The 27,992-nt window shown below is 38.8% G+C and overlaps 1 protein-coding gene and 1 long non-coding RNA gene across 2 annotated transcripts in view; one reads left to right on the top strand and one right to left on the bottom strand.

Moving 5' to 3' along the window:
- LOC132362346 (uncharacterized) overlaps positions 1-27,992 on the top strand; it is a 99,109-nt gene that overhangs the window by 62,845 nt on the left and 8,272 nt on the right. The window lies entirely within an intron of this gene.
- SPZ1 (spermatogenic leucine zipper 1) lies at positions 662-1,813 on the bottom strand. The gene has a single exon (XM_059919368.1). The coding sequence runs from the start codon at positions 1,811-1,813 to the stop codon at positions 662-664; it is 1,152 nt and encodes a 383-aa protein (XP_059775351.1).

Raw genomic sequence — 27,992 nt, 5'->3', positions numbered from 1 at the left:
ACTGGGAGAAGGGGCTCAGGGAGGAGCACCTTGTTACCATCAGGTGGGAGTGGAACTCCAAGGTCCCTTCTCTGCCACCTCTGTATGTACCACCCTAGAAGAAGGAAGGAAGAGTGCTTCATTACTCCCAGGCAAGTGTGAAAGTCTAGTGTCTCTGCTCAGTATTTGCTGATGGGGCTGAGAGTGGAGGCATGGCATTTTTTATGCAGTTTGGCCAGATAGGGCAGTTTTTTAAAAAGGTTTCTGTCTTGCCAGACTGTTTCCTCATCCCTTAGCAAGAGAACGCAGGCTAAATGACTAAATAAATAAAGAAAAAAAAAACCCTTTCCTTTGTTTGTTGTGGTTTTTATTTAGATCTTTACTTATTTGGACCTGTAAATTCTCACTTTTGGTTTAAGTGTCATAGGATCTCTATCTAATAACTACAAAAACAGATTGTAAAGATGACAAATGTGACCAAAAGTTGACACTGATGATCATTAAAGACCAAACTTACCTAACCACTGATGTAATGAATAATGTTAAATGTTAATCTTCTTGTTCCATAGCTATTTCTTGGTTGAACCGAAAGGTCTATCCTAGGTTTGATGATTGACATGCCTGGAGCTGGATATACTGTAGTTTTTTGAAGAACTGCCTTTTCTTCTACTCTTGGTATTTTCTAACTTAGGCTGCTTGCTGGCCTCTTTTTTCCTACAAGAGCTCTTCTTGCAATATGAGTATTGAACAAATTATTACGAGCTTTCTTTTTATGACAAACATCCAGGCTTCTACAGAATTGGTCTCCTTTTTGAAACATTTCTTGCATGTTTTGCTTATGTATTTTGACCTTCTCGGCCTCTGATAGCTTCTGTTCTTTCTTGTTCTGCTCATAGTTTATCTGAATTGGCTCCCCTTGTAGAGGTCCCTCTTTCTGATTATGGAGTTCCTTGAGAAGCTCTACTCTCTGCTCTAAGATTTGGCATTCATTCTCCAGCAAAGCTGCAATCAAATGCAGTGAATATGTGTCTTGTTTCAGTTTCCTCACTTGTTCTTCCAGCTCATGCTTAGCGGACATCCCATTATTCGTTTGAGTTGGGGAATGGGCGCCATTATTTTCAAGAGTTTTGATGTCTGTCTGAGATTTCTGATAGGATTTTATTAGTTCACTGAGCTCAGTATGTTGCACACTCCAGTGTTTTGCTTCCTGTAGTAATTGCTCCATGTTGTCCCTCAGTTTGATATTTTCTTCTTGAACAAGAGGGAATCTGTGCTTTGCTTTTTCCTTACTTAGTTGAGTTTCATGAAGGGCTCTTTTTTCTTCTGAACAATTTACCAAATCCCTTGCACAACCTTGCATGGTGTCCTTGGAGTTCTGGTTTTCCAACATCATCTCCTGTTTCTTTGAGTTCTGTTCTTTCCCTAAGTCCCAACTAGCAAGCAGCTTTTCCAATAGTACTTTATTTATTTTATCAAGTTCTTTGATTTTTTCTTTAAGTTCTGACACATCCTCAGAGATATTGGTTTCCTCAAAAGATTCTTTTGTTTCTATGACCTTCTCTTCATAACCTGTCATATGTTTAACAATATCTTTAATTTCTTTTAAGAGGTTTTCAAACTTCTTTGCAATTCGTTGTTCAGTTGCTTCATGGTCACTATTTTTTAGGGAAGGGAGAGAACTGCAAGAAACAGGAGGAAGTGATCCAATTTCAAATAAGGCAATGGTAATCCTAGGGTCCAAAGACTCTTCATTGAGATCAGGAGACTTAAGCGTTTTGGAGAGGGTTGGCACTTCCATCTCAGGCTGAATTAGTAGGGTTGATGACCAGGGCATGAGCAAAGCAGAAAACTTTAGAGATTCCAGGAAGGGAAGGTGGTGGTCCTCTGTGCAAATGGGTAGAGAATGTGGAACTAAGCAGAACTCAGAGACCAGAGTTAAGGTCTGAAACCAGGAAGATGATGTTTAGGTGGAAAGTAACATCTTACACAACTTGGGAAGGAGGGTGGGAAAGGGGACCAGGAGCTAGGGCTCCATCTCTCCTCCTCCAGGCTTCTGGTGTTTATTCCCTGATCCTGGCAACCAGGTCTTTATTCTGTCACTGCACCATTGTGGCCTGTCCCCAGATTCTGTTTCCTTTGAGTCACAGTAGAAACCTCTTAAACTCCCACCCGGTGACTCAAAGCCTAAAGCTACTCCCCACTCCAGAAAGATCTCTACACCAGTCCTTCCCTTCCTTCCTTTTCTAGGTTTTTATTCATCTCATTCAGTGACTTTCATATTCATCATATTCATTGACTTTCCTCTCATCCCCACTATACACAACATGTTCTCAACTGTGGTATGTTTTTCTAACGCTTAAGTGCATGGCTGAGAGAAGTCGTCCCTGGTGAGGGTCCCCATTCTTTCATTGCACCTGGATCCCTTATTGGTCCCATTCTAGGAGAGATGCTACTGCAAAAGAAAGTCATCCTTACAAAATAGAACCCAAAAAGTGCTGCAATCTTTCTGTGATCTTAGGGAAATAACATCAGGAATCGCTCCATTAAAAAATATTCTAATGCAGTAAGAGAATATCTGAATGGTTTCTTTACAACACAATTACAAATTGAGACTTTTCTTGGCTTGGAATGCAGGCATCCTTTTTTTTTTTAAATAAATGTTTATTTATTTATTTATTTATTTGGCTGAGTCAGGTCTTAGCTGCGGCACGTGGGATCTTCATTGCCGCATGCAGGATCTTTAGTTGCGATATGTGGGCTCTTAGTTCCCTGACCAGGGATCAAACCTGGGCCCCCTGGATTGGGAGCGTGGAGTCTTAGCCACTGGACCACGAGGATGCCCTGAATTCAGGCATCCTTTAAGACAGGCTTAGTAAGCTTGCTCCTGAATCATTTACATCAGGGGATATAAAACTTTAATTACTCTTTACAAGAACTTGTTTAAAATGGCATAATTTACTTAAAGTATTTGAAACAATGAAATCCTATAGTGGCTTATAGAAAAGTAATTGAAGAGTATTAAACCAAGTGTACGCACTCTTGTCTCTTTGTCCTTAGGAGTCAGGGCCTTGAGAATATTAAGTTCAACCAAAGAAAACATTCCTTAGGTGAGACTTTTTCTTGGCCTTCAAAATCTTGCTAGCAGGCACTTTACTAACTAGAAGTTTGCTTCTAATCTTAAGGGAAAACTCATTATCTAGCAGTTTGTTTTTTTTTCCCTTAGAGAAGAGAAATTTACATTTTTTTTCTTTCACAGCTCCCAACTCACTTTGACTTTAGTTTCCCTGAGTGTCATGCTCAGCTTCCAGCCAGCTGGGCTCAGAGCCATCACCTCATGACCATCCACAGATGCAGTTGTGATAGTCTTGTTTTTTACTTGAAGAAGGAACACTTTTCTGACCCACACACAATGATACCACAGAGGCTAGAGATTGCCCTTATGCTTTAAATCCATCTCATAAGGTCCAACTTTGATTGATATTTTGGTTTTTCCCTTTGACTCAAGCCATCATTTAAGATACTTTTTAAATCTCCAGGACAAGGAAACTTTTTTTTCCTGATTTGGTAATTAATTTCTAGCTTTATTGTGTTGTAATCAGAAAATATAATATTCCTACTTTTGAAATTGATATTTTCTCTTTGGCCTAATAGATTAACAATGTTCATGTATATTTTATGGATACTTGAAAGAAACTGAATTCTCTATTTTCTTCTTGTGCTTGCAGTTTTTTTTATGCTTTTGGACATAAATCTGATATTACCCTGTCTTTGATTTTTCTGGAAACTGGTTTGAAGGTAGCTTGGTCAAGATACCATGAGAATTCTCTTTTCTTCAAAAGGGGATTTAAATATTTCCTTCCTCCCTACAAATACAATGAATTTCAAATAAAATTTCTGTTAATTTTACTGAAATTTGAGTTTACTGTAGATACTGAAAAGCCACCAGAGTGGTCTTCTTTTCTTTATTGACCCGTAAGCCCAGTGGATAACTATGAAAGTTAAACACATTTGGATTGTCTTACAATTGCTATCTACTAAGTCTCCTTAGCTTAATGACTTGAAAAAAAAAAAGAAATGTGAAAAAGAAGAGCAAAAAGCTCTTAGAAAACATGCATAGAATTTTCTCTCTTTTTAAAACCAGTTTGCCTTAACAAGAATAGAAATCATATCAAAGGGTACATGATATCAACATGTCTTATTTCTGGTGATGTTAACCTTGGTCACTTCATTAAGTGATATCTGCTGAATTAAACTACTATAAAGTTACTATCTTTCCCTTTATAATTAATAAACGTCCTGGGGAGGATGTTTTGAGACTAGGAAATTATCCTGTTTCTCCTCAAACGTTTGCTTATACAGTATAATTTTAGTATACAGAAGTGAATCTTGCCTGCAGCAGTTATTACAGTGGTAATCTAATGGTGATTTTCTATTTCTCTCATTCCTTTTATATTTATTGATTAGAGTTATTTTGTAAAAAATAGCTGTCTCTTTTCCTGTATTTACATCTCCATTTTATTCATTCATTCATTCACCTATGTATTTATATATGTATGGACTCACAGATATTTTATTTCGGGGGGGTTATAATTGAATACTATCATTTTCTTACTCAACTGTGTGAATAATTTTAACATGATGGATTTTTTGGTACAATGAAGTATATTTTTATTTCGTGTAATTCTTCTACTCGCTCAATAGTTTTTTGTTTTGTTTTGTTTTTGTTTTTGTTTTAACCAAGGTATAATGATAGCTCAATAATGATGGCTATTCAAGGGTTAGAGTCTTTATATTTACAAGGCATTCTATGCAGGGTGTGATTTTAAACATAATGCCGTATGACTGCTTTTATAGGTATTATTGTATGTGTGTAGCCATTTTAGAGGAGAAATTGTCTGAAAATGTGAAATTTTCAAACAAGCAAAATGTAGATGTAGCTGGATATGTCTATTAACACTTTTCCTCAGTCTGTCTTCTCTTTGACCACCAGGTGGTGCTGTGGGCTTTTTAAATTGCCATATAACCTCCCCCTCCCCCCACCAGTTCCCCCCGCCCCCTTTTTTTAAGTATAGAACTCTAGAATGAGTGGAACGATGGAGATATTCTCATCCACAGTCTTATTTTATCAGAGTTTTAGAGTGGAGATTCTAAGTGACTTGCCCAAAGTTACAGCTAGTTATGATGAGAGCTGGAATTAGAGGCCACCCTCCTGCCTTAACTCGTTAAACTTGCCCAGGAAGCCAGGTAGACTGTGGAAGAATTTTTCAATTTCTGCTAAGCGTTTAGTAGAAAAAGGGTTACGTGGAAGAACAGGTTTTCACAGCTGCTGAGACTGGCTTGTTTTACAAGAATGTTGGCAAACAAACCTACATAATGCAAATGGTATTTTGACTGATGAAAATGGAAAATGTAACCAGAGACTCGCAAGACTCTAACCTTGTCCACATTTCCCTTAGAAGCAGTATTCAAGTATTGGCTAATTCAATGTTGGCAGTGACCTTATAGAACAAAACTGCTGCAAATAATGACAGTGGTTGTATGCAGGGAAAAATTTAACAAAAAAAGTGCAAAACTTAACGCTCGGCAAACTACAACGTATTGTTGAAAGAAATTAAAATTCTAAAGTGGAAAACCTCTCATGTTCATGGATTTGAAGACTTGGTATTGTTAAGATAGCAATACTCCCCAAATTGATCCACAGACTCAACACAATCTCTATCAAAATCCCAGCTGCCTCTTTTGCAGAAATCGACAAGTTGATCTTAAAATTCATGTAAAAATTCAAGGGATCCAGAATTGCCAAAACAATCTTGAAAAAGAAAAACAAAGTAGGAGGACTCACATGACCTGATATCAAGACTTACTCGAAAGATATAGGAATCAAGACAGTGTGGTATTGGTGAAAAGATAGACACATAGATAGATGGAACAAAATAGAAAGCTCAGAAATAGATTCATACAACTATAGTCAACTGATTTTTATCAAAGATAGAAAGGCACTTCAACAAATGGTGCTGGACAAATTGGACATCCATATGAAAAAAAAGCAATAAATTTTGACACTCACACCTTACAAAAAAATTAACTCTAAATGGATTTTATACTTAAATGTAAAATGCAAAACTAAAATTTATAGAAGAAAACAGGAGAAAATCTGTATGACCCTATATTTGATGATTAGTTTTTGGATATGATGCCAAAAGCATAACCCACAAAAGAAAAGTTTGATAAATTGGAATTTCTCAAAATTAAAATATTTCATTCAGTGAAAGATACTGCTGAAGTGAGTGAAATGACAAGCCACAGACTGGGAGAAAATACTTGTAAATCACATATGCAATGAAAGATTTGTACCCAGAATACATAAAAAAACTCTTAAAACTCAACAATAAGAAAGCAAAAAACTCAATTTTAAAACTGGACAGGAACTTCCCTGGTGACCCAGTGGTTAAGAATCCACCTGCCAATGCAGGGGACACGGGTTCGAGCCCTGGTCCGGGAAGATACCATGCCGTGGAGCAACTAAGCCCATGTGCCACAACTACTGAGCCTGTGCTCTAGAGCCCACGAGCCAGAACTACTGAAGCCGGCGTGCCTAGAGCCCGTGCTCTGCAACAAGAGAAGCTACCACAATGAGAAACCTGAGCACTGCAACAAAGAGTAGCCACCGTTTGCCACACCTAGAGAAAGCCCGCACGCAGCAACGAAGACCCGACACAGCCAAAAATAAATAAATAAATGAATAAATTTATTTTAAAAAAATAAAAATAAATAAAACTGGACAAAATACCTAACCAGAACACTTCACCAAAGAAGATATATGGATGGCAAATAAACCATTGAGCATAAAAAGATGCTCAATATAATTTGTCATTAGGGAAGGCAAATTGCAAAACAATGAGATGCCATGACATACCATTTGAATATTAAAAAAAAAAACTCTGACAATAGCAAATGCTGTCAAAGATTTGGAACAAGAGCTGTGGGAAAGCGAAAATGATACAGGCACTTTGGAAGACAGTTTCTTATAATGTTAAACATGGACTTACCATATGACCTAACAATCATGCCCCTAGGTATTTACCCAACTGAACTGAAAACTTATGCCTACACAAAAACCTGCATGTGAATGTTTTTAGCAGCTTTATTCATAATCACCAAAAATTGGAAGCAACCAAGATGTCCCTCAATAGGTGAATAGATGAACAAACTGTGGTATACATGATGGAAAACTATTCAGCAAGAAAAAAGGAACATGCTATTCATCCACAAAGTTACATAGATGGATCTTAAATGCATTTTGCTAAGTTGAAAGAACCAGACTGGAAAGGCTACATATTGAATGATTCCATTCATGAGACATTCTAGAAAAGGCAAAACTGTAAGGATGGAGAACAGATCAGTGGTTTCCAGAAGAAGGGGTTAACTAGGGAAAGCACAGAGTATCTCTAGAGTGATAGAATTAACCTGTATGGTACTGGAGTGATAGATATATGACTGCATTTCTCAAAACTTACCAGCACAGAGTGAACTGTAATGTATAAAATTTTTTTTAAATCAACCAAGAGGTCAGAAGACACAAGGGGTGAAATGCAGATTGTGACAATGCTTAATGACTTGCCTCCAAAGAGTAGAGTGTGGAAAGAGAGAGCAAAAGTAACTTTACAGTGAAGAAAGCTGGCAAACTCTATCTGTGCCTATTAACATCAGTGTTGAGTCATGTCAATAGCATGTACTCCTTCAGTGACTGAAGTTAACATCACCAGTAATGGGGCAAATAAAATTTTCTGTGCCTCCAGAATGCAGTGAGAAAGACACACCATCACTTCTGTGGTATTCATGGCTAGAAATGCATAATCTCAATCTGAACATGAGAAAATATCAGAAGAACAAAAATTGAAGGACCATTCTGTGAAATAAATAGACTATACTCTTCAAAAAGCTCAGAGTCATGAAAGCAAAGAAAGACTGGATTTGTTTGAAGGGGATTAAAGAGGCATGACAATTAAATGCAACATGTGATCCTGGACTGGATCCTGAACTGAAAAAAAAACTGACCTTTAAAAGACATGAAACTAAATTTGAATACAGTTTCTAGGTTGGAACCCAGGCATCAGTACTTTTTAAACCTCCCAGTAGATTTCCATTTCTAAGTAGAGTCCTTCCTCTGTTTGTTTTTTTTTAATGAATAGATTTATTTTTTATTTATATATTTTAAAATAAAAATTGTATATATATTTAAGGTATACATCATGATGATTTGATATACATGGTGAAATAAGTACTAGAGTCAAGCAAATTAATATATCATCTCCTCACATAGTTAGCATTTTGTCCAGTGAGTGCACCTGATATCTATTCTCTTAGCATATTTTCTGGTTGACACAGTATTATTAAGTATAGTCATCATGCTTATACATTAGATCTCTAGACTTGTTTGCCCTGGTTTTCAGTTAGAACTCAATGTTTGCCCAATTAGACCAAGCAGTTTCCAACTCCTGCATATGGTGTTTGAAAATCCCTAGGATGCTCTGAAGACAGATTGTCAAGATGACATGCTATAAACCCAACACTGGCATACCTTTATGGTAATTGATAAGACTAATGATTATATAACTACGTTAAAAGAATTGCACAGAACTTGAATGATGTAAATAACTAATCTTCCCTCACAATGATGTTTCTTGGTCATTAATTCTGCCTTTTTTCTTAATTTTTAAAGACAAGCTTCTATCTCTAGAGCAAAAAGGGCAAACAGTGAAATGGAGCCAAGAATAAAGTTAAGAAGAACCTGAGTAGCTTGTCTCTAGGTGTCAGATTTCAGCTGTTTTGCCTATCAGGATACCAGGCCTTTTCACCTCCTGAAAGACCAGGCTTTTTACCAGCTACATTGCACTATTTACATCTCTACAAAATAAAAAAGAACATTGCGTCCTTACCCATCCTCCAGCTAAAGCCCCATCTCTCTTGTCTTTCCAAGCAAAGGGCTGAACACTATTTTGGTTTCCTCACTCCTGCTCACTCTTCAAACCGCTAGAATCTGCCTTCTTGCCCCAGTAAAAATCTCACTGTTTCTACTGAGATTCCGTCGTTTTTCTTGAATAAATGCTTTTTGGATTCTTGCAAGCCTTTGGTTAATTTCCAAGTTCTAAAAAGTTGATTTTGACTTTTTTTTTTTTTTTTTGGTCATTGATCTTGTTGCTTACATGGAGGAGTGGATTTTCAGAGGTCCTTATTCCACCATCCTTAATCTAAAACCACTCATCATCTTCCCCCTAAGCCCCAAACTGCCCTTCCTGCTTGGTTTCTTGTCTCCTTAAATGGTAACCACAGAGTTTCATAAACCAGAAATCTGGAAATCATCTTTGACTCCCCCCACCCCCTCCCTTCCTCCCTCCCTCCTCGGATCCAATCAAACACCAAATCCCAATCATTCCACTTTCTAAACTTCTCTCAAGCCCATCTCTTTCTTCTCAACCCCACTGTTATTACCAAGATCCCATTACCATCCCCTCTCCCTTTAACCCCCGCCTCTAATGGGTTTCCTTCCCACTCTATAGCCTCCATTATACTACATGCATATAGATCATTTAAAAGTGCAGAATAGGGACATCCCTGGGGGTCCAGTGGTTAAGACTCTGTGCTCCCAATGCAGGGGACGAGGGTTCGATCCCTGGTCAGGGAACTGAGAGTCCGCATGCTGCTCGGCCAAGTAAAATAAAATTAAAATAACAGCTTTACAGGGACTTCCCTGGTGGTGCAGTGGTTAAGAATCTGCCTGCCAATGCAGGGGACACAGGTTTGAGCCCTGGGTCGGGAAGATCCCACATGCCGCAAAGCAACTGAGCCTGTGCGCCACAACTACTGAGCCTGCGCTCTAGAGCCCGCGAGCCACAACTACTGAAGCCCACGTGCCCTAGAGCCCATGTTCTGCAACAAGAGAAGCCACCGCAATGAGAAGCCCACGCACGGCAACGAAGAGTAGCCCCCGCTCGCCGCAACTAGAGAAAGCCCGTGTGCAGCAAGGAAGACCCAACGCAGCCAAAAATAAATAAATAAATAAATAAAAATGTGGAATAGTGGAGGATAAGAGTTCAGGCTTGGGACTCAAGTTGATATTGGTTCCTATGCCAATTTTGCTATTTAGTAGCTCTGGGTGTTTGGGCAAATGATTTATCCACTTTGTGACTCAGTTTCCTCATCTCTAACATTGAAATAACATTGATTCTTAACTCATAGAATATTTATGAGGATCAAGTGAGAAAAATCCTAGTATTTATTACATTGACAGACATGTGGTAAGGACTCAACATATGATAGTAATATGTTATTAAGACTAAAGTTTCAACTTTTTAACGTGACTCATAATGTACAATAGCATCTGGTAGGGGTTTACCCTTCTACCGTCTTCACTTATAACTCCCTGCTTGCCTTATTGGAGCCATTAGAAGTTTTATTTTCTCATATATATGAGAACACAGGATGTTCTTTCTCAGTTCTCACCTCTCAGCTCTCAGCCTTCAGACACGCAGTACTCTCTGAAACTCCTGCTGTTTCTCTAACACAACAAACATGCTTCTGGTTCAGCGCCTTTGCACAGCTATTCCCTCTGCCTGGGAGGATCTTTCCCAGATCTTCACACGGCTCGCTCCTTTTTTCCACTCATGTCTCTACCCAGATGTCATCTCCTTATGCAGCCTTCCATGATCGCCATATGTAAAGTGGTGTTCCCGTGACTACCCCTTCAATCTGCTTAGTTGTCCTTTGTAACCCTATCCCTACCTGGCATTATATGATTAATTTCTTTTTTACCTACGTGTTTTCTCTGTTAAAATGTAAGCTCTACAAAGGCAAGATTTTTGTCTTGTTCTTTGTTGTATTTCTGACATTTGTAAAATCCCTGACTCATGAAAGATACCTAAATATTTGTGGAATGAATGAATACATGTGAGGTCGTGGTGAGTTTCCCTGGTAAGATTTACTGATGAAGCTCTACCAAGATGCAGATAAGAAATAGATACTAGTTCAGATACCTGAAATGGCCTCCTAGGATCAGCTGTGGGACCAATGACAGACACAGGTTCACTTTTACAGATCTATGCCATTAAGACAAGAGTAAGAGATTCCAGGTAGAAACAATACCAATAAAATAGAGGCTTTCACTAGTTTCAACGGGTGGACCAAAAGACTGATCTTGGATTAGTGACTCTCTCTTTGAAAGTTTCTATCATTACGGTATTCCTGGGGTTGGCTGGACATTCACTGACTTTTGAAAAATTATTGTCCTTTGATGCACACATATTAGTATCGGTCTTGGGCTAGCAGCTTGCCTCTTCTCGCTAGAGCTCATTCTGCAGTATGTGCAATCAGCCAGCTGTCATGACCTTTCTTATCATGAAGGGAAATCTGGGTTTTGTAAGATCTTTGTTTTCTGTACTTCATCCTCCACTTCTTGAATTTTCTGCTTATGGAATCTTACTTACTCTCTAGCTGGTATTTCTGCTCTCTCTCTTCCTTGTCTTATTCTTCCTGAAACAGCTTCTTTGGAAGAATGCTGCCTTTCTGCCCAAGAGTTTATTAAGAATATCAGCTTTCTGATGCAAAGTTTTGTAGTCATTTTCCAGTAGAACTTTGGCTTAAATAAGTCAGCAAGATTCGTGTTCCAACATCTCTGTTTTCCAGCCCTTGCCGAGTTAGAATCTCAGCATTTAGTTTAGATTGGAAATGGCCTTTATCTTTTTCAACCATTGTTAACAAAGGCTCCTTTCGTGAGCCATCTATCATCTGTTTTTAACTTTTCAGTCTGGTCACCTGCCAGCTATTTCAGCTGCACAATACCATTACTCAAAACCTGCATTTCATTTTCTTTGTGAGCAAGAGCACTTGCTGTGTCTTTCTGGAAATTTCTGACGATGTTTGATTGTATCACTCAGCTCCTTTCAGTTTTCTGCTCCCAGTTGTAAGTGTCCAAGTCTCTTAAGTCCAGTATATTCTTTTTTAACCCTTGGGAATCCAGGTTTTGTCCCTTTACTAAAATTAACTTCATTAAAGGCTCTTTTCAACTCTGAAAGTTTGCAAAAGTCCTTGTAAAAATGAGTAATATGTCCACTGAGTTCTTGCATTCTAATATTTTATCCTGGTTTTTATATTCCTGTTCTTGGGGCCTAAAATAACAAGTGGATTTACCACTGGCCTTTGATTTGTTCCTTCAAGCCCTTTGATTGCATCTTTAAGGCCATTTCCTCAAAGAGATTCTTATTTGTATCTTGGGTTCCCCCAAAAACATCTTTGTAGCTTTGATCAGTTGATAATCTGACAACTCTAAGAGTTTCTTTTTTCCCCCAAGAGGCTTTTAAATGTCTGCACAGTGTGCTGCCAGTCATTTCATATCTTTTTCTCTTTATGGACAGAAGCATTCCCCCTGGAAAATGCCAAAGTAATTACTTCTTAGTAAGACAGTTACGCTTATAGATTTCCAAGGCACTTATTGAAAATCAGGCTATGGAGACTGCAGTGGGGTACCGTGATGAGGCAGAGAAGAGAGAATGCTGAGGCCAGCAGGCGCCAAAGATAGGAGCCTCGGCCCAGAACGGGCAGTGAGTATACCAGATGAAGCAGATTCCTGGCAGAGCCAGTTGAGAAGAAAAGTCCAGGAAGAGCTGGAGCTCAGGATTCATTGGTCCCCCAGGACCTCCTGCTGTACAGCGTCTGGCTCTGACACCCAGATCTTAATTCCAGAATCAGGCAGGGCTGGCCCATCTCCAGATCTTATCCCAGCCCTGCTATAGTCAGACTCTCTCCTCAGCAGTACAGGTAGACCAGTGGCACCTGTGTAGGAATTAGAAACAGACACTCCTTCCAGGATACTGTCCTGCTATCTGCCTCAAGATGGTTGTAATAAATGCCCAAATCCACAACGAGTATGATGTGACTGGTACCCACGAAGTCACGCCATCGCCAACCCGCACAATCAGACAGAGTGGTCTGCCCCTCCTGCACCCTGCGGTGGGACCTCCTTCTCCAGAGGCCCCTCGGGCTTCTCTAACTCCCTACGCTAGAATGATCCTAAAAATAGGTATCGCTTTCCTTCTGGGAAGGTCTCCTGTTCATTTAACCCCTCTGCTGACCTCCTTTCCTCCAGCCTCCGCCGCTATTGCTACTTGAGATAAAAGGTAAATCCCCGAGGTTATGAGTGTCCATAGAAGCCCAAAATATTTAAAGGAGATAGTTAAGCTGCCATAAGAAATTGATGGTTTAATATTAGAAAATCTATCAGTGTAATTCAACCATCCTTGAATTATTTTGGAATCATGTTCTTTTTAAATACACTATTGGACTGGATTTGCATATGGTTGTTTTTTGTTTTTTGTTTTGGCTGTGTTGGGTCTTTGTTGCTGCACGATGGCTTTCTCTAGTTGCAGGCAAGCGGGGGTTACTCTTCGTTGCGGTGCGCAGGCTTCTCATTGCGGTGGCTTCTCTTGTTGCGGAGCACGGGCTCTAGGCATGCAGGCTTCAGTAGTTGTGGCACACAGGCTTAGCTGCTCTGCTCAAGTGGGATTTTCCAGGACCAGGGATCGAACCCATGTCCCCTGCATTGGCAGGCGGATTCTTAACCACTGTGCCACCAGGGAAGTCCCTTGCTTATGTTTTATTTGGGACATTTCCATCTATGTTTTTAAATCACGTTTTAAGCACAAAAGAGAACTTATTAGCCTATTTAACTGAAAATTCCAGTGTTTATAAGTGAGAATGATTTTTAAATTTCTCTTTTTGTGCTGACCTTGTCAGCACCTGGTTTTGGTGTCACAATTAAACAACTGTTTTAAAATGAGTTGTGTAACTTTCCTTCTTTTCTGTTCTCTGAAATAATTTGTATAAGATGAAGATTAGCTGTCCTTTGAAGTTTTATTAAACAAACCTCTAAAAATACCAGAGTGAACTTCCACTTGGGCAGGAGTAAATGTTTTTAAAATTATATAACTGTCTTGCTGAGGTGGCCAAAAAAAAAAAAAAAAATCAAAAGAGAAAGGAAAGTAGGAATTTAGAAAAAACAAGAAACCATATTCTTCCTTCAGGGCATATTCAAATCCTCATAAACTTAAATTTCAGTTTTGACAGTTGAGTCTAATGCAGGAGGATAGGTGACAAAACCCATCTCAGAGTCTAATAGAAGACTTCTCTATAAATCTGGGTCTGCAAAATGCTAAGCTCTTTGTGTAAGGGTAAAGTAGAAATAAATGCACATCACGCAGGGGGCCAGTAAGGAAGCTTGCTTATCTTGATCTTGTTGCTGAGTGGAGAGAGACAGAAATGACTTCTTCGAGAATTTAAAACCAGTTTTGGTGGGGCACAAGGCTGCCTGGAGGAGAGTATATTTTCCAGTCTTCTTAGCAACATGATGTGGTCATGTGACTGTATGTTCTGGCCAATGGAATGAAGTGAAAGTGATGCTTGTGTTTCATTTAGGACTTTTCCATGTATGTTCATAAATGAGATTGATTTTTAATGTTCTTAACTTGGGCTGACCTTGTCTGGTTTGAGAGTTCTCAGAAAGGGAGAAAGGTATTGACGTAGCCAACTAGCAGTCTCTGCTGTCCTGGTACAAGAGGTGAATGAGACATGGAACGGGGTGTCACAGAAACAGAATTTTCACATGAGCAGGAAGAATGCTTCTTCTTTAAGGAAGATCCCAGCCCTGGGATTGTCTAAGTTTCAGCTACGATAGCTGCCTTGAAAAAGAATAGCTGCTGAATTAGTGATGGAATGTGAAGGGAGATGAAGTGAATTATTTTTGTCTTCATTGCAAAGTCATCTGGAGCATTTTGTGGGCTAGAAGTGGGGGGAGTTTGGGGTTGAGATACTCAGAAAGGAGAAAAAAAAATGTGAGTGTGTTTGTCTGTGTAAGACAGAGATCCAAAACAATTTAAATATTTCTTGAATGATCTCTTTTCCTGGATGTGCTTGTAACAGCTCTTATTTCAAATAGGCCTGAATTCAACCTAAATCCTGTCTTCTGCCTTCCTCAGTTCCTCCTCTCATTTGTCTTAACCTGCGTCTGTGCCCCTCAAAGGCATTTCATATTAACTGCTAATCAGTGCCTTGCTCTTGAGCAAACCAGGCCTCCCCCGTTCACACTGGCAGAGCCCTGGGCTCAAGGCCACAGTGCTGGTCTGAGCTGGAGTGGAGCAGTTTAATGAGTTCCTTTATCTGGGAGGAACTGCTGACATAAGGACTCCATTCAAATACCAGCAAAAAGTAGAAGATAAAATATGCATAACCCCACCTTCCAACCCCACTGAATTCCACTGGTCCAGATACATGCCTTATTTTCCTATCACTAGGTTGGATCCTGTGAACACCTACATGTTTGTCAATGTTCTACGTTATTAGTCCTCAAATCTCTTTGCTAGTATTGATCTCAGAGAAGCAGCAGCAGTGAGCGGTGGCTTGAAGCAGGATCTTAGTTCCCTGCCCAGGAATTGGACCTGGGTAGCCTGGATGAAAACCAGGAATCCTAGCCACTAGGCCAGCAAGGGCTAGAGGCTAGAAGCAAATTTTTCCTGGCTCTTACCCCATTGAAAAATGCATTTCTCAAGAAGGCAATAATGGTAAAAACAAGTACAAAGTTTATTACTAGAGACACAGCACAACAAGTGGGAGAGCACACAGAGAAACAGTTTGTTTAGTTAAGACAGAAGCAAGGCAGAGATGCACACCCAGAGAGAAAGGGTGTGGGTGTCCTCCTTAATGAGGAGTGCAGTAAAGAGGCTATTAGGTCATTTATATAGGGCAGTTCCTCCAGGTCTTTGTTTACCTTTGGCCAATCATCTGGTTTCTTTTCCCACACCTGACCTGCCCTAGGGCCCTCCCCAACATGCGTGTGCAACTTTTTTCCAAGGTGGATTCCAGCCCAAAGGGCTTTGGGGGGCCTTGGCATTGTCTATTCTGGGGTGGTGCCTCCTCCTTTTTGACCCCCAAGGAGCCTTGCTGTGCATGTGCAGTGTCTCCCTTGCCCCAAGGATGGGAAATATGTGACCTCTTGATGCTTTACTCAAACAAGGTTTAGCCCCTCTCTGCTTCTGCCATGACTGTTACCTTCAAGTGTCCTCAGGAGACAAAGCCTGGAGGCTGGTTGTAAATATCGAAACTGGAGCCTACTTATCTCCTGTCTCAGGAAATGCAAACAGTAGGCTAGTTGTAAGTGTCAGGCCTAAGGCCCATCTTTTTCTCGACAAGAAATGTAAACAGGAGGCCAGTTATAAATGCCTAGCCTGGAGCCCATCTATCTCCAGCCTCAGAACACTGCACATAAAAGTTTTTTAAAGTATGTATTCCCTCACACATTTCTAGTTCGACAGCTAAAATTTCTCATCAAATTTCCTTTAAGTACATAGGATATTATTCCTGCATGTTAAAGTTTTGACATAGATTTAACTGTTACATCATTCTTTTAAATGTATCCAATAGGCTCTAAACACTATAGTGATTTTGATATGTACCACCATTCACTTAAAAAATATACAAACAAGCTTCTCTTTAACAATGGGAAATTTTGTATCACTCCTTACCCTTGTATTTGTATTTCCAATCCACCCCCTCCCCAGAATTTTATCCTAATGTAACATGTATTTATGCTTGAAAGTTTTTTTAATCAATTCTCATAATTCTTTGCAACAAAAATGTGTGTATAAGTTGAAATATTCATTTTAATTTCCTGTGACCATAAGATCTAAGTCTTATAAGTTACAATTATTAGTGGTATAAAATTGAAATGTAACTTATTGAAAGAGCTTTAAAAAAATACTGATATAGTTTTTTTAACCTTGTAAAATAAATAACTGTGTCAGCGTGGCTCATACGAATCATGACTTCTACTTGGAGTCAATGCCTTTTTTGTCCCATACAACAGGGGTCAGGGGCATCCAGAGCATTGGTGAAGCAGCATTTCCTAAAAAAAACTGCTCCTCTGTGGTCTCAGAGGTTTTCCTCTAAGTTATTTGTTCTTTGGAGTTTGAGGCTGGCACTTTTTGTTTTGACCAGAAGGTGTCAGGCAAAGACAACTCTGGCAAGACTGTCACTTGTGAAGGGGGAGGTAGGAAAGGAGAGCTATATGAAGCTAGGCACAGTACATTTGGACATTAGGGATCTGGAAACAGACTCTTTAAATTATCTGTACCTTGTATACATCTTGAATAGTGCAACCAGGTTGAAGACCATGCCTTAGAAGAACAGTTCTCAAACTCAGGATCCTTGTGCACTCTTAAAGATTGTGGAGAACAACAAATAGCATTTGTTTATTTGGGTCATAGCTATTTACTGTATCAGTAATTAATACAGATTTTAAATATTTATGTAATTCATTTTTAAAAATAATAAATCCATTGCATGTTAGCAAAAATAACAAAATTTTTGTAAAATAACTATCTTCTACAAAACAATTACTATTTTACATTTTTAAAGACCTTTTTAATGTTTGCTTAATAGAAGACAGTTAGATCCTCATATCCGCTTCTGCTTTCAATATGTTGTGGTATACTGTTTTGGCTGAAGGATATAAAGAATATTTGAACTCAGAAAGATATATATTTGGAAAAGGGAGGACCTCCTAGTAGCCATGAAGGGGTCTCAGGGACTCCTAGGTGTCCTCAGACCACATTTTAACAACCACTGACCTAGAAAAATATATGAACTTCTGGGCTTCCCTGGTGGTGCAGTGGTTGAGAATCTGCCTGCCAATGCAGGGGACACGGGTTCGAGCCCTGGTCTGGGAGGATTCCACATGCCGCGGAGCAACTAAGCCCGTGCGCCACAACTACTGAGCCTGCGCGTCTGGAGCTTGTGCTCCGCAACAAGAGAGGCCACGATAGTGAGAGGCCCGCGCACCGCGATGAAGAGTGGCCCCCGCTTGCCGCAACTGGAGAGAGCCCTCGCACAGAAACGAAGACCCAACACAGCCAAAAATAAATAAATAAATAATTTAAAAAAAAATATATATATATATATATGAACTTCTGACCCAGAAGATACATACAAACCTTATGAGCATGAATTTTTATAACAGCATTGTTTTTAATCACCAAAAATTGGAAATAAGACATACCCAGTAAGAGTAGAATAGGTAAACAAATTGTAGTATATTCATACAATTAAATATGTATTAGTGAAAATGAATGAAAACAGCTAGATGTATTAAAATGGATCACAAAATCGCAATGACCAAGAGAAGTCTATAATAATACATACAGTATGATGCCATTTTTGCAAGGTTCAAAAACAGGCAAAACTAAACTAGTTGGAGATGCATACAATGGTAGTAAAACTATAAAGAGAGGCAAGGAATGTGAATATTTCCAGGGTGGAGAAAGGAAGATATTACTGAAGACAGGCAGAGGGAACTTTTATAGTACAAAGTTTCATTTTTTCATTTGGATGGAGGTTACATGAGTGATGGCTTTATAATTACTCTTTAAACTGTACATATATGTTTATATACTCACTATAGCTATTTTTAATTTTACAATAAAAAATATATCCTTTGCAATAACAATACAAAACAAAAGGACTCAAGATTATGTTTAACAAAAAACTATGTGGAGAGAATGATATAATTTTAATGAAAGTTAATAAAAAGACTCAAACAAATGGAGAAATATATACTGTATCCTTGAATAGGAAGTCATTCTTGTAAAAATGTCAATTCTTGCAGTCTACAAAGTCAATGAAATTACAATAAAAATTCCAACAGGCTTTTCATGAAACTTTATAAGGTGATTCTCAAATTTACATGGAAGAGCAAAAGGCCAAGAACAGTTAAGACATTCCTGAAGAAGGGGTGGGACTTAATCTACCATACATCAATACTTATTTGGAGGGCAAAGAATTTTAGAAAGCATATACGGTGCAAGGATAGACAATTAGATGAATGGATTGTAGTGAAGAGCCCAGGAAACAGATCCATACATATATAAAAAACTTGATTCGTGACTTAGAGAATATTGCAGATGAATGGGAAAAGAACAGACTATTCAATAACAACAAATATCTGAAAAAGAAATAAAGAAAACAATTCCATTTACAATAGCATCAAAAACAAACAAAAAACAGTAATAAACTTAACCAAGGAGGTGAAAGATCTGTACACTGAGAACTATGAGTTTGATGAACGAAAATGAAGAAGACATAAATAAATGGAAAGATATCCCATGTTTATCAGAACAATTAATATTGTTAAAATGTCCATAATACCCCAAACCGTCTATAGATTCAATGCAGTCTCTTTCAAAATTCCAATGACATTTTTACAGAAATAGAACAAACAATCTTAAACTTTGTATGGAACTATATAAGACCTTGAATAACCAAAGCAATTTTGAGAAAGAACAAAGCTGGAGGCATCACACTTCCTGGTTTCAAACTGTGTGGCAAAGCTTTAGTATTCAAAACAGTATGATAGGGCTTCCCTGGTGGCGCAGTGGTTGAGAATCTGCCTGCCAATGCAGGGCACACGGGTTCGAGCCCTGGTCTGGGAAGATCCTACATGCCGTGGAGCAACTGGGCCTGTGAGCCACAATTACTGAGCCTGCACGTCTGGAGCCTGTGCTCCGCAGCAAGAGAGGCCGCGATAGTGAGAGGCCCGCGCACCGCGATGAAGAGTGGCCCCCGCTTGCCACAGCTAGAGAAAGCCCTCGCACAGAAACGAGGACCCAACACAGCCATAAATAAATAAATTTAAAAAGTAAAAAAAAAACCAGTATGATATTGGGACTTCCCTGGTGGTGCAGAGGCTAAGAATCCATCTGCCAGTGCAGGAGACACGGGTTTGAGCACCCGTGTGCCACAACTACTGAGCCTGCACTCTAGAGCCCACAAGCCACAACTACTGAGCCCACATGCCACAACTACTGAAGCCCATGTGCCTAGAGCCCGTGCTCCACAACAAGAGAAGCCACCGCAATGAGAAGCCCACGCACTGCAAGGAAGAATAGCTCCTGCTCGCCACAACTAGGGAAAGCCCGCATGCAGCAACAAAGACCCAACACAGCCAAAAATAAATAAACTAATTAATTAATTAATTAAAAAAAAAACAGTATGGTATTGGCATAAAAACATACACAGAGACCAATAGAACAGAGTAGAGAGTCCAGAAATAACCCCATGCATTTATGGTCAACTAATACTTGACAAGGAAGCCAAGAATACTCAATAGGGAGAGAATTGTCTCTTTAATAAATGGTGCTCAGAAAACTGGATAATCACATGCAGAAGAATGAGACTGGGACCCTGTCTTACACTCAGAAATAACTTGAAATGGATTAAAGACTTAAACATCAGATCTGAAACCATAAAACTCCTAGAAGAAAAAGTAGGGGAAAATCTTGACATTTGTCCTGGCAATGATTTTTTACAAATGACACAAAAAGCACAAGGAACAAAAGCAAGAATAAATAAGTGGGACTAAATAAAACTAAAAAGCTTCTGCACAGCAGAAGAAACAATTAACAAAATGAAAAAGCAATCTGCACAATGGGAGAAAATATTTGCAAACCATCCATCTGATAAGAGGTTAATATCCAAAATTTATAAGGGACTTATACAACTCAATAGCCAAAAAACGAAAACCAAAAATCAAAGATCTGATTTAATAATGTGCAGAGGATTTGAAATGACATTTTTCCAAAGAAGATATACAAATGGCCAGCAGGCACATAAAAATTGTTCAGCATCACTAATTATCAGAGAAATGCAAATCAAAACCACAATGAGTTATCACCTCAATCACTTCACACCTTTTAGAATGACTGTTATCAAAAAGAGAGAGACAGCAAGCATTAGTGAGAATGTAGAGAAAAGGGAACGCTTGTACATTCTTGGTGGGAATGTAAGTTGGTGCAGCCACTATGGAAAACAGTATGGAGGTTCCTCAAAAAAATTAAAAATAGAACTATCATATGATTCAACAGTCCCACTTCTGAGTGTATGCCCAAAGGAAATGAAATCAGGATGTGGAAGAGATATCTGCACTCCCACGTTCATTGCATTCATCACAATAGCCAAGATATGGGAACAATGTAAAATTGTCTATCTACAGATAAATAGATAAAGATGATACAGAATATATATACAATGGAATATTATTCAGCCATGAAAAAGAAGGAAATTCTGCCATTTGCAACAACATGGATAGACCTTGGGGGCATTGTGGTAAGTGAAATGTCAGAGAAAGACAGACACCGTATGATCTGGATTATATGTGGAATCTAAAAAAGCTGAATTCATAGAAACAGAGAGTAGAATGGTGGTTGCCAGGGGCTGGAGGGGTGGGAGAAATGAGGAGATATTGGTCAAAGGGTACCAACTTCCAGTTATAAAATGAATAAGTTCTGGGGACCTAATGTACAGCATGGTGACTATAGTTAACAATACTGTATTATATACTTGAAAGTTGCTTAAGAGTATGTTCCCACCCCACATACTCAAAAGGTTAATTATGTGAGGTGATGGAGGTGTAAACCAACCCTATTATGGTAATCATTTCACAATATATACATGTATCAAATCATCACATTATATACCTTAAACTTACCCAATGTTATGTGTCAATTATATCTCAATAAACTTGAAAAAAAAGAAAAAAAGAAAGCATAAAGTATATAATAAAGAGCATAGGGACAATTCATTGGCCATATTGGAAGAAAATTAGATCCCTACCTGGAACCATATGAGAAAATAAGTTACAGAAGAGAAATTAAAGACTGAAAGCAATATTATAAAACTTTAAAAATATATACAAGGAGATCTTTATTCTCATACAGGAGAATATCTATAACCTCACGTAGGGAAGGATTTCTTAAAAGGACTGACAAATTCAACTATAGTAAAATAAATAATTTCTGTTAATCAAAAACATCATAAAGACAGTAGCCATACACTAGGAGAAAACACATATAACTGACAAAAGGTTAATAAAGGTAGTGGTAGTAGTATTAATATAATGATGATGACTATGATGATGATAACAATAATAGCAAATATTTATATAAAACTTATATGTTAGACGCTCTTTTAAGCACTTTCCAACTTTTTCAATACTTGTCATTGTATTTTTAATTTTTACAACGTGGTGGGTGTGAAATGGCATCTCACTGTGATTTCAATTTGCGTCTTCTGATTATTAAATAATTTGAACATTTTATCTTGTGTTTATGACCATTCCTGTTTCCTCCTCAGTAAAATGCCTTTTTGGCCCAATTTTTTTTAAATTTTATATTTTAGTTATTTTTTAAAAATTTTATTTATTTTTGGCTGAGATGGGTCTTCGTTGCTGTGCGTGGGCTTTCTCTAGTTGGAGCGAGTGGAGGCTACTGTTTGTTGTGGTGCGTGGGCTTCTCATTGCGGTGGCTTCTCTTGTTGCCAAGCACGGGCTCTAGGCACGTGGACTTCAGTAATTGTGGTGTGCAGGCTCAGTAGTTGTGGCTCGCAGGCTCTAGAGCGCAGGTTCAGTAGTTGTGGTGCACAGGCTTGGTTGCTCCACAGCATGTGGTATCTTCCTGGACCAGGGCTCGAACCTGTGTCCCCTGCATTGGGAGGCGGATTCTTAACCACTGCGCCACCAGGGAAGTCCCTTGCCCCAATTTTTAAAACGTACATTTTCCTGTCTCATTAACTTCTTAAAAGTTCTTTAAACACTCTAAACTCTATACGTCTTTAATCACTCAGCATATTACTTAGGGCAGCATAGTACAGTTGTTACACACACACGCTCAAGCTAGACTGCCTGGGTTCAAATCCCAGTTTCTTCCACTTACTGCTTGCATGCCAAAGTTGGGCAAGTTGCTGAACTTCTCTCAGCTTCAATTTCTTCATCTACAAAAAAAAAAAAAGGATATAATAATAGCATCTAATCCTACTAATTCATAAATTCTAGAGAGACCAGACTCTTCATCTGCACTGGTGGGGATAAAAGTTGGTATCACCAGGGACTTCCCTGGCAGTCCAGTAGTTAAGACTCCATGCTTCCACTGCAGGGGGGGTCGCGGGTTCCATCCTTGGTCGAGGAACTAAGATCCTGCAGGCTGCATGGTGTGACCAAAAAGAAAAAAAGTTGGTACAGCCACTATGGGAAGAGTTTGCCATTAGCTAATAAAATGCAAACTCCACCACCCAGCAATTCTACACTCCCTTGGACATGTTCACTAAGAGAAAGGGACAAGAATGTGCTGTCAGGGTCTGTGACTTTATCCTACAAGGATTTTGACATTCCTTGGGCTTTTGTGATGTCCCCTCTCAAATCAGTGGTTGTGACTCCTCCACCCCTGGTTTTTTTTGTTTTTTGTTTTTGTTTTTTTTAATAAAGTCACACCTGAATATGACTAAAAATTCAACCATGAAATGAGAATTTGATATTGAAACTGCTTCCTCTACCCCACTCCTCCTCATCACTGGTCTTGCTCCTTGGGGACAACTAATTGAATCTCAGTCTGTTTCTGTTTTCAGATCTTTGGGTGGTTAAGTTAATTTGTTTTATGGATACTGGCAGAAAATGAGATTCTTGGGTCAGAGACAAAGGACTTTATTATTCAGAGCACAGCAAGCTGCCTGAGTATCATGTTCATACAAGTTCTCCTTGTCCCCAAGTCCCAAGGAAGGGACACTGGAGGGGTTCAGATGGGTGTGACACATAATGGGTTTACATTACAGCTGAGGAATGCTGAGCTAGAGGAATCAACCTCTTTTACAGTGCGCCTGTTCTTTGTCCTGGAAGGAAACAGTATTTCACACCCCTAAGGTTTCTGGCTGTAAGCACAACCCTGAGAAATGGCCTAAGCAAAAAGCAATCAGGACCTTGTATTTCTGCTTGCATGGAATGTACAGGGATGCTCTGGGCTCAAGGTAGATTACCTCTCCCATCATGTACACAGCAGCATTCTTCAGAATGGCAGAAACTTGGAAATGACCTAAGTGTCCATCAACAGTAGAATGGATAAATCAATTGCAATTTATTCTTTCAAGGGAATATTATACAGTAGTAAAAATTAATGAACTATAACTACATGCATAATACAATTTAATTTCAAAAACAATTTTCAGGCAAAGAAACTATTCATAGAATATATACAATGAGATTTCATTTATAGAACATTCAAAACTGCATACATAGTTGGTAAAACAATACAGAAAAGGAAGTGAATAATTAAGATAAAACTGAGGATACACATTAACTTTGGAGGGGATAGGAAGGGCATACACAGGTGTTCCCTTTATTCTTTAAACTGCTACTGATTTACTTTAAGTAAATGACTGTTATATTTCACAGTTAAGCACATGTAGACAGGTGTTCCCAAAGCATAAGCTCCTGAGGACTGTTTTAGGGTGGGTGAGTTTTTAACCCCAGCTCATTATTTAGGGTAAGTCTTCTGGCACAGTAGCTCTCTGGCTTTGATCCTTGAGACCCATGAGGAATGGCATTGACTCTTGGGACACCTCACATGGCATACCAGGGCATTTGTTTTGTGTCCTAGTATGTGGTAAATCCTAGAGAATGTTCCATGTGGGCAGTACAAAATTCAGGCTCCATCCCTTTCTTGTCCACCCAAAAAAACACTTGGGAATGCAACTGAGGGACAGATAATCTAGAATGACTCTAATTAATTGTTTAAAGTAAAACATTATCAAATACTGGTTTGTTAACTCTTAAATGATGAAACATTTGCCACAGACATCAGAACTGATTGTTTATGTGGTCCCCAGGTGTAAGATCAACCTCCTCTTAAAGAAGTGCCCATTCAACCTTGGGATTTGGAAAATCTGACATTCCTTGGGCCTTTGTGATGTCCCTTCTGAAACCAGTATTTGTCCCTCCTGCCCTTTGTTTTATAAAGTCACATCTGCATATGTCTAAAAATTCAACCTTAAAAGAAGAGTTTGATACTAAAAAGCAGCTTCCTCTACCCCACTCCTTCTCACTACTGGTCTTGCTCCTCAGGGACAGCTTCTTTCAAGCTTTTTTTTTTTTTTTTTTTGAAATTGACAAATAGAAACTATACATATTTAAGGTGTACAATTTGCTATTTTGATACATGTATACATTGTGAAATGATCACTACAATCCAACTCATTAACATATCCATAGTCTCACATAGTTACCATTTTCTTTTTATTTTCTTTCTTTTTTTGTGGTGAGAACACTTAAGATCTACCCTCTTAGTAAATTTCATGTATACAATACAGTGTTGCAGAACTTATCCTTCTTGCATAACTGAAACTTTGTACCCTTTGACTAACATCTCCCCAAATTCCTCTATCCCCAACCCCACCCTCCAGCCCCTGGCAATCCCCATCTACTCTCTACTCCTGTAAGTTTAACTATTTAAATTCCATATTTAAGTGAGGTCATGCAGTATTTGTCTTTCTGTGCCTGGTTTATTTCACTTAGCATAATGTCCTACAGGTCCATCCATGTTGTCTCAGATGGCAAAATTTCCTTCATTTTAAGGCTGAATACTATTCTGTTGTGCATATATGCACATTTTTTTAATCAATTCGTTCATCAGTGGACATTTAGGTTGTTTCCATATCTTAGCTATTGTAAATAATGCTGCAGTAAACATGAGAGTGCAGATCTCTCTTCCATATCTAGATTTCATTTCCTTTGGATATATACCCAAAAGCAAGATTGCCAGATCATAAGGTAGTTCTATTTTTAATTTTTTGAAGAAACTCCACACTGTTTCCCATAATGGCTGTACCAGTTTACATTCCCACCACCAGTGCACAAAGTTTCCTCAGGAACAACTTCCTGAATCTCAGTGTTTCTGTTTTAGCTCTTTGGACAGTCACCTCCTTATCCAAAACTAACACCCCCATATCGGTATTTTCATGCTGCCATCTCTCTGGCTCTCTCTCTTCTGCATTCCTCTTCCATTTATAAGGAGCCTATGATTACATTGGGCCTGCCCAAATAATCCAGGATAATCTCCTCATCTCTGGGGCAGCTGATTAGCAACTTTAACTCCATCTGCAAACTTAATTCCCCTTTGCCATGTAACCTCACATATTCACAGGATCCTGGGATTGGGATGTGGACATCTTTGAGGACCCATTAGTCTGCCTACCACAACTCCCGACTCAGTAAGACAAGGATATTAGTGGCTCTACCCTCCCTTTAACCCTCTCGCCTCAAACCTCCCATCCTCTGACTTCTCTCATCTACACTTAGACATCACCAAACTTTCTGTCATTTACATACTGTTCTGTACCCATAATTAAACCATTTGTACAACGTTCATGGATTCATTCTAAAATCTGAAAAATCAGTATCTTACTTTCTTGTACTGTATAATTCTAGGCTCAAAGTAATTTCCCCTCAGAATTTTGAAGGTGTTGCTCCGCTGTGTTACTAACATCCAGTGTTGCAAATGAGATGTCTGGTGCTAATCTGATTTTATCTGGGGGAGTAGGGGTAGGGAGAACGCTGTTCCCAAGTATTTTATCCACAGGAGGTTGGGTGGGGGTGATGATGGGAGTAATTTACTGCTATTTAGGAATTTCTATTAATTTTCTTGCTTTTTCATGGAGTATCATCCTGGCCCTCTCTTGTCTCTAAAGGGCCTCTCCAGGGTTCTTTTTGTCAAACTAGTGCCCTCCCTGGGAGCATCTCCCTGGCTTGTGGCTTGTACTGTAGGTAGCTGCTTCCCCACCCAGCCTCATGCACCACCATTTTCCTCTTCCAGCTTTCTATCTTTCAGAAACTGTCCATATCTCTCATCCACTCTTATTTGCTTTAATGTGGGGAACTCGTTCCTTTTATTCCTTTACTATCATTTTAAAGGAATAAATGTAAGATACCTATCTTACACCACTAAGATAACTTGAAATTGATTAAAGACATAAATATAAGACTTGGGACTTCCCTGGTGGTCCAGTGGGTAAGACTCTGTGCTCCCAATGCAGGGGGCCTGGGTTCGATCCCTGGTCGGGGAACTAGATCCCACACACATGCCGTAAGTAAGAATCCGCACACCACAAATAAGAAGCCCACGTGCCACAACTAAGACGTCCGCATGCCACAACTAAAGATCCTGCATACTTCAATGAAGATCCCACGTGCCACAACTAAGACCCAGTGCAGCCAAAATAAATAAATAAATATTTTTTTAAAAAATAGTTGAATTCTTAATTATAATTATAATAATTATAATAATTAATTATAAATAAATAAATAAAGAAAGAAAGAAATAAGAGACCTGAAAGAAGAAAACATAGGGAAAAAGCTCCTTGACTTTGGTCTTGGCAATGATTTCTTGGATATGACACTTAAAGCACAAACAACAAAGGCAAACAAACAAACGAACAGACAAAAAACAAATGGGCCTATATTAAACTAAAAAGCTCTGCACAGCAAAATAAACTACCAACAAAATCAAAGGCAACCTATGGACTGGAAGAAAATATTTGCAAAATATACATCTGATAAGAGATTAGTATCCGAAATATATAAGGAACTCAAACGCAATAGTAAAAAATTAAATAATTTGATTAAAAAATGGGCAATGGACCAGAATACATATGTTTCCAAAGAAGATATTTGAACAGCTAACAGGTACATGAAAAGCTCAACATCACTAATTATCAGGAAGAAATGCAAATCAAAACCACAGTGAGATATCTTGTCATACTTGTTAGAATGGCTGTTATGAAAAGGACAAGAGAACAAGTGCTGGCAAGGATGTGGAGAAAAGGGAACCCTCCTACACTGTTAGTGAGAATGTAAATTGGTACAGTCACTGTGGAAAGTGTTATGGAGGTTCCTAAAAAAAATTAAAAATAGATCTACCATATGATTCAGCAATTTTACTTCTGAGTATATATCTGAAGGAAGTGAAATCACTATCTGGAAGAGATACCAGCACCCTCATATTCATCGCAGCATTATTTATAATAGTCAAGACATGGAAAAAACCTGAGTGTCTATCAATGGATGAATGGATAAAGAAGCTGTGAGATATATAATAGAA

The sequence above is a fragment of the Balaenoptera ricei genome, chromosome 3, assembly GCF_028023285.1.
Source record: "Balaenoptera ricei isolate mBalRic1 chromosome 3, mBalRic1.hap2, whole genome shotgun sequence".
Taxonomy (NCBI): Eukaryota; Metazoa; Chordata; class Mammalia; order Artiodactyla; family Balaenopteridae; genus Balaenoptera; species Balaenoptera ricei.
The sequence above is the reverse complement of the archived record's forward strand: the minus strand, read 5'-3'. Positions and strand labels throughout refer to the sequence as shown.

Excerpts from the sequence above, each read along its gene's own strand:
- SPZ1 (XM_059919368.1), bottom strand. The coding sequence starts at position 1,813 with ATGCCCTGGTCATCAACCCTACTAATTCAGCCTGAGATGGAAGTGCCA.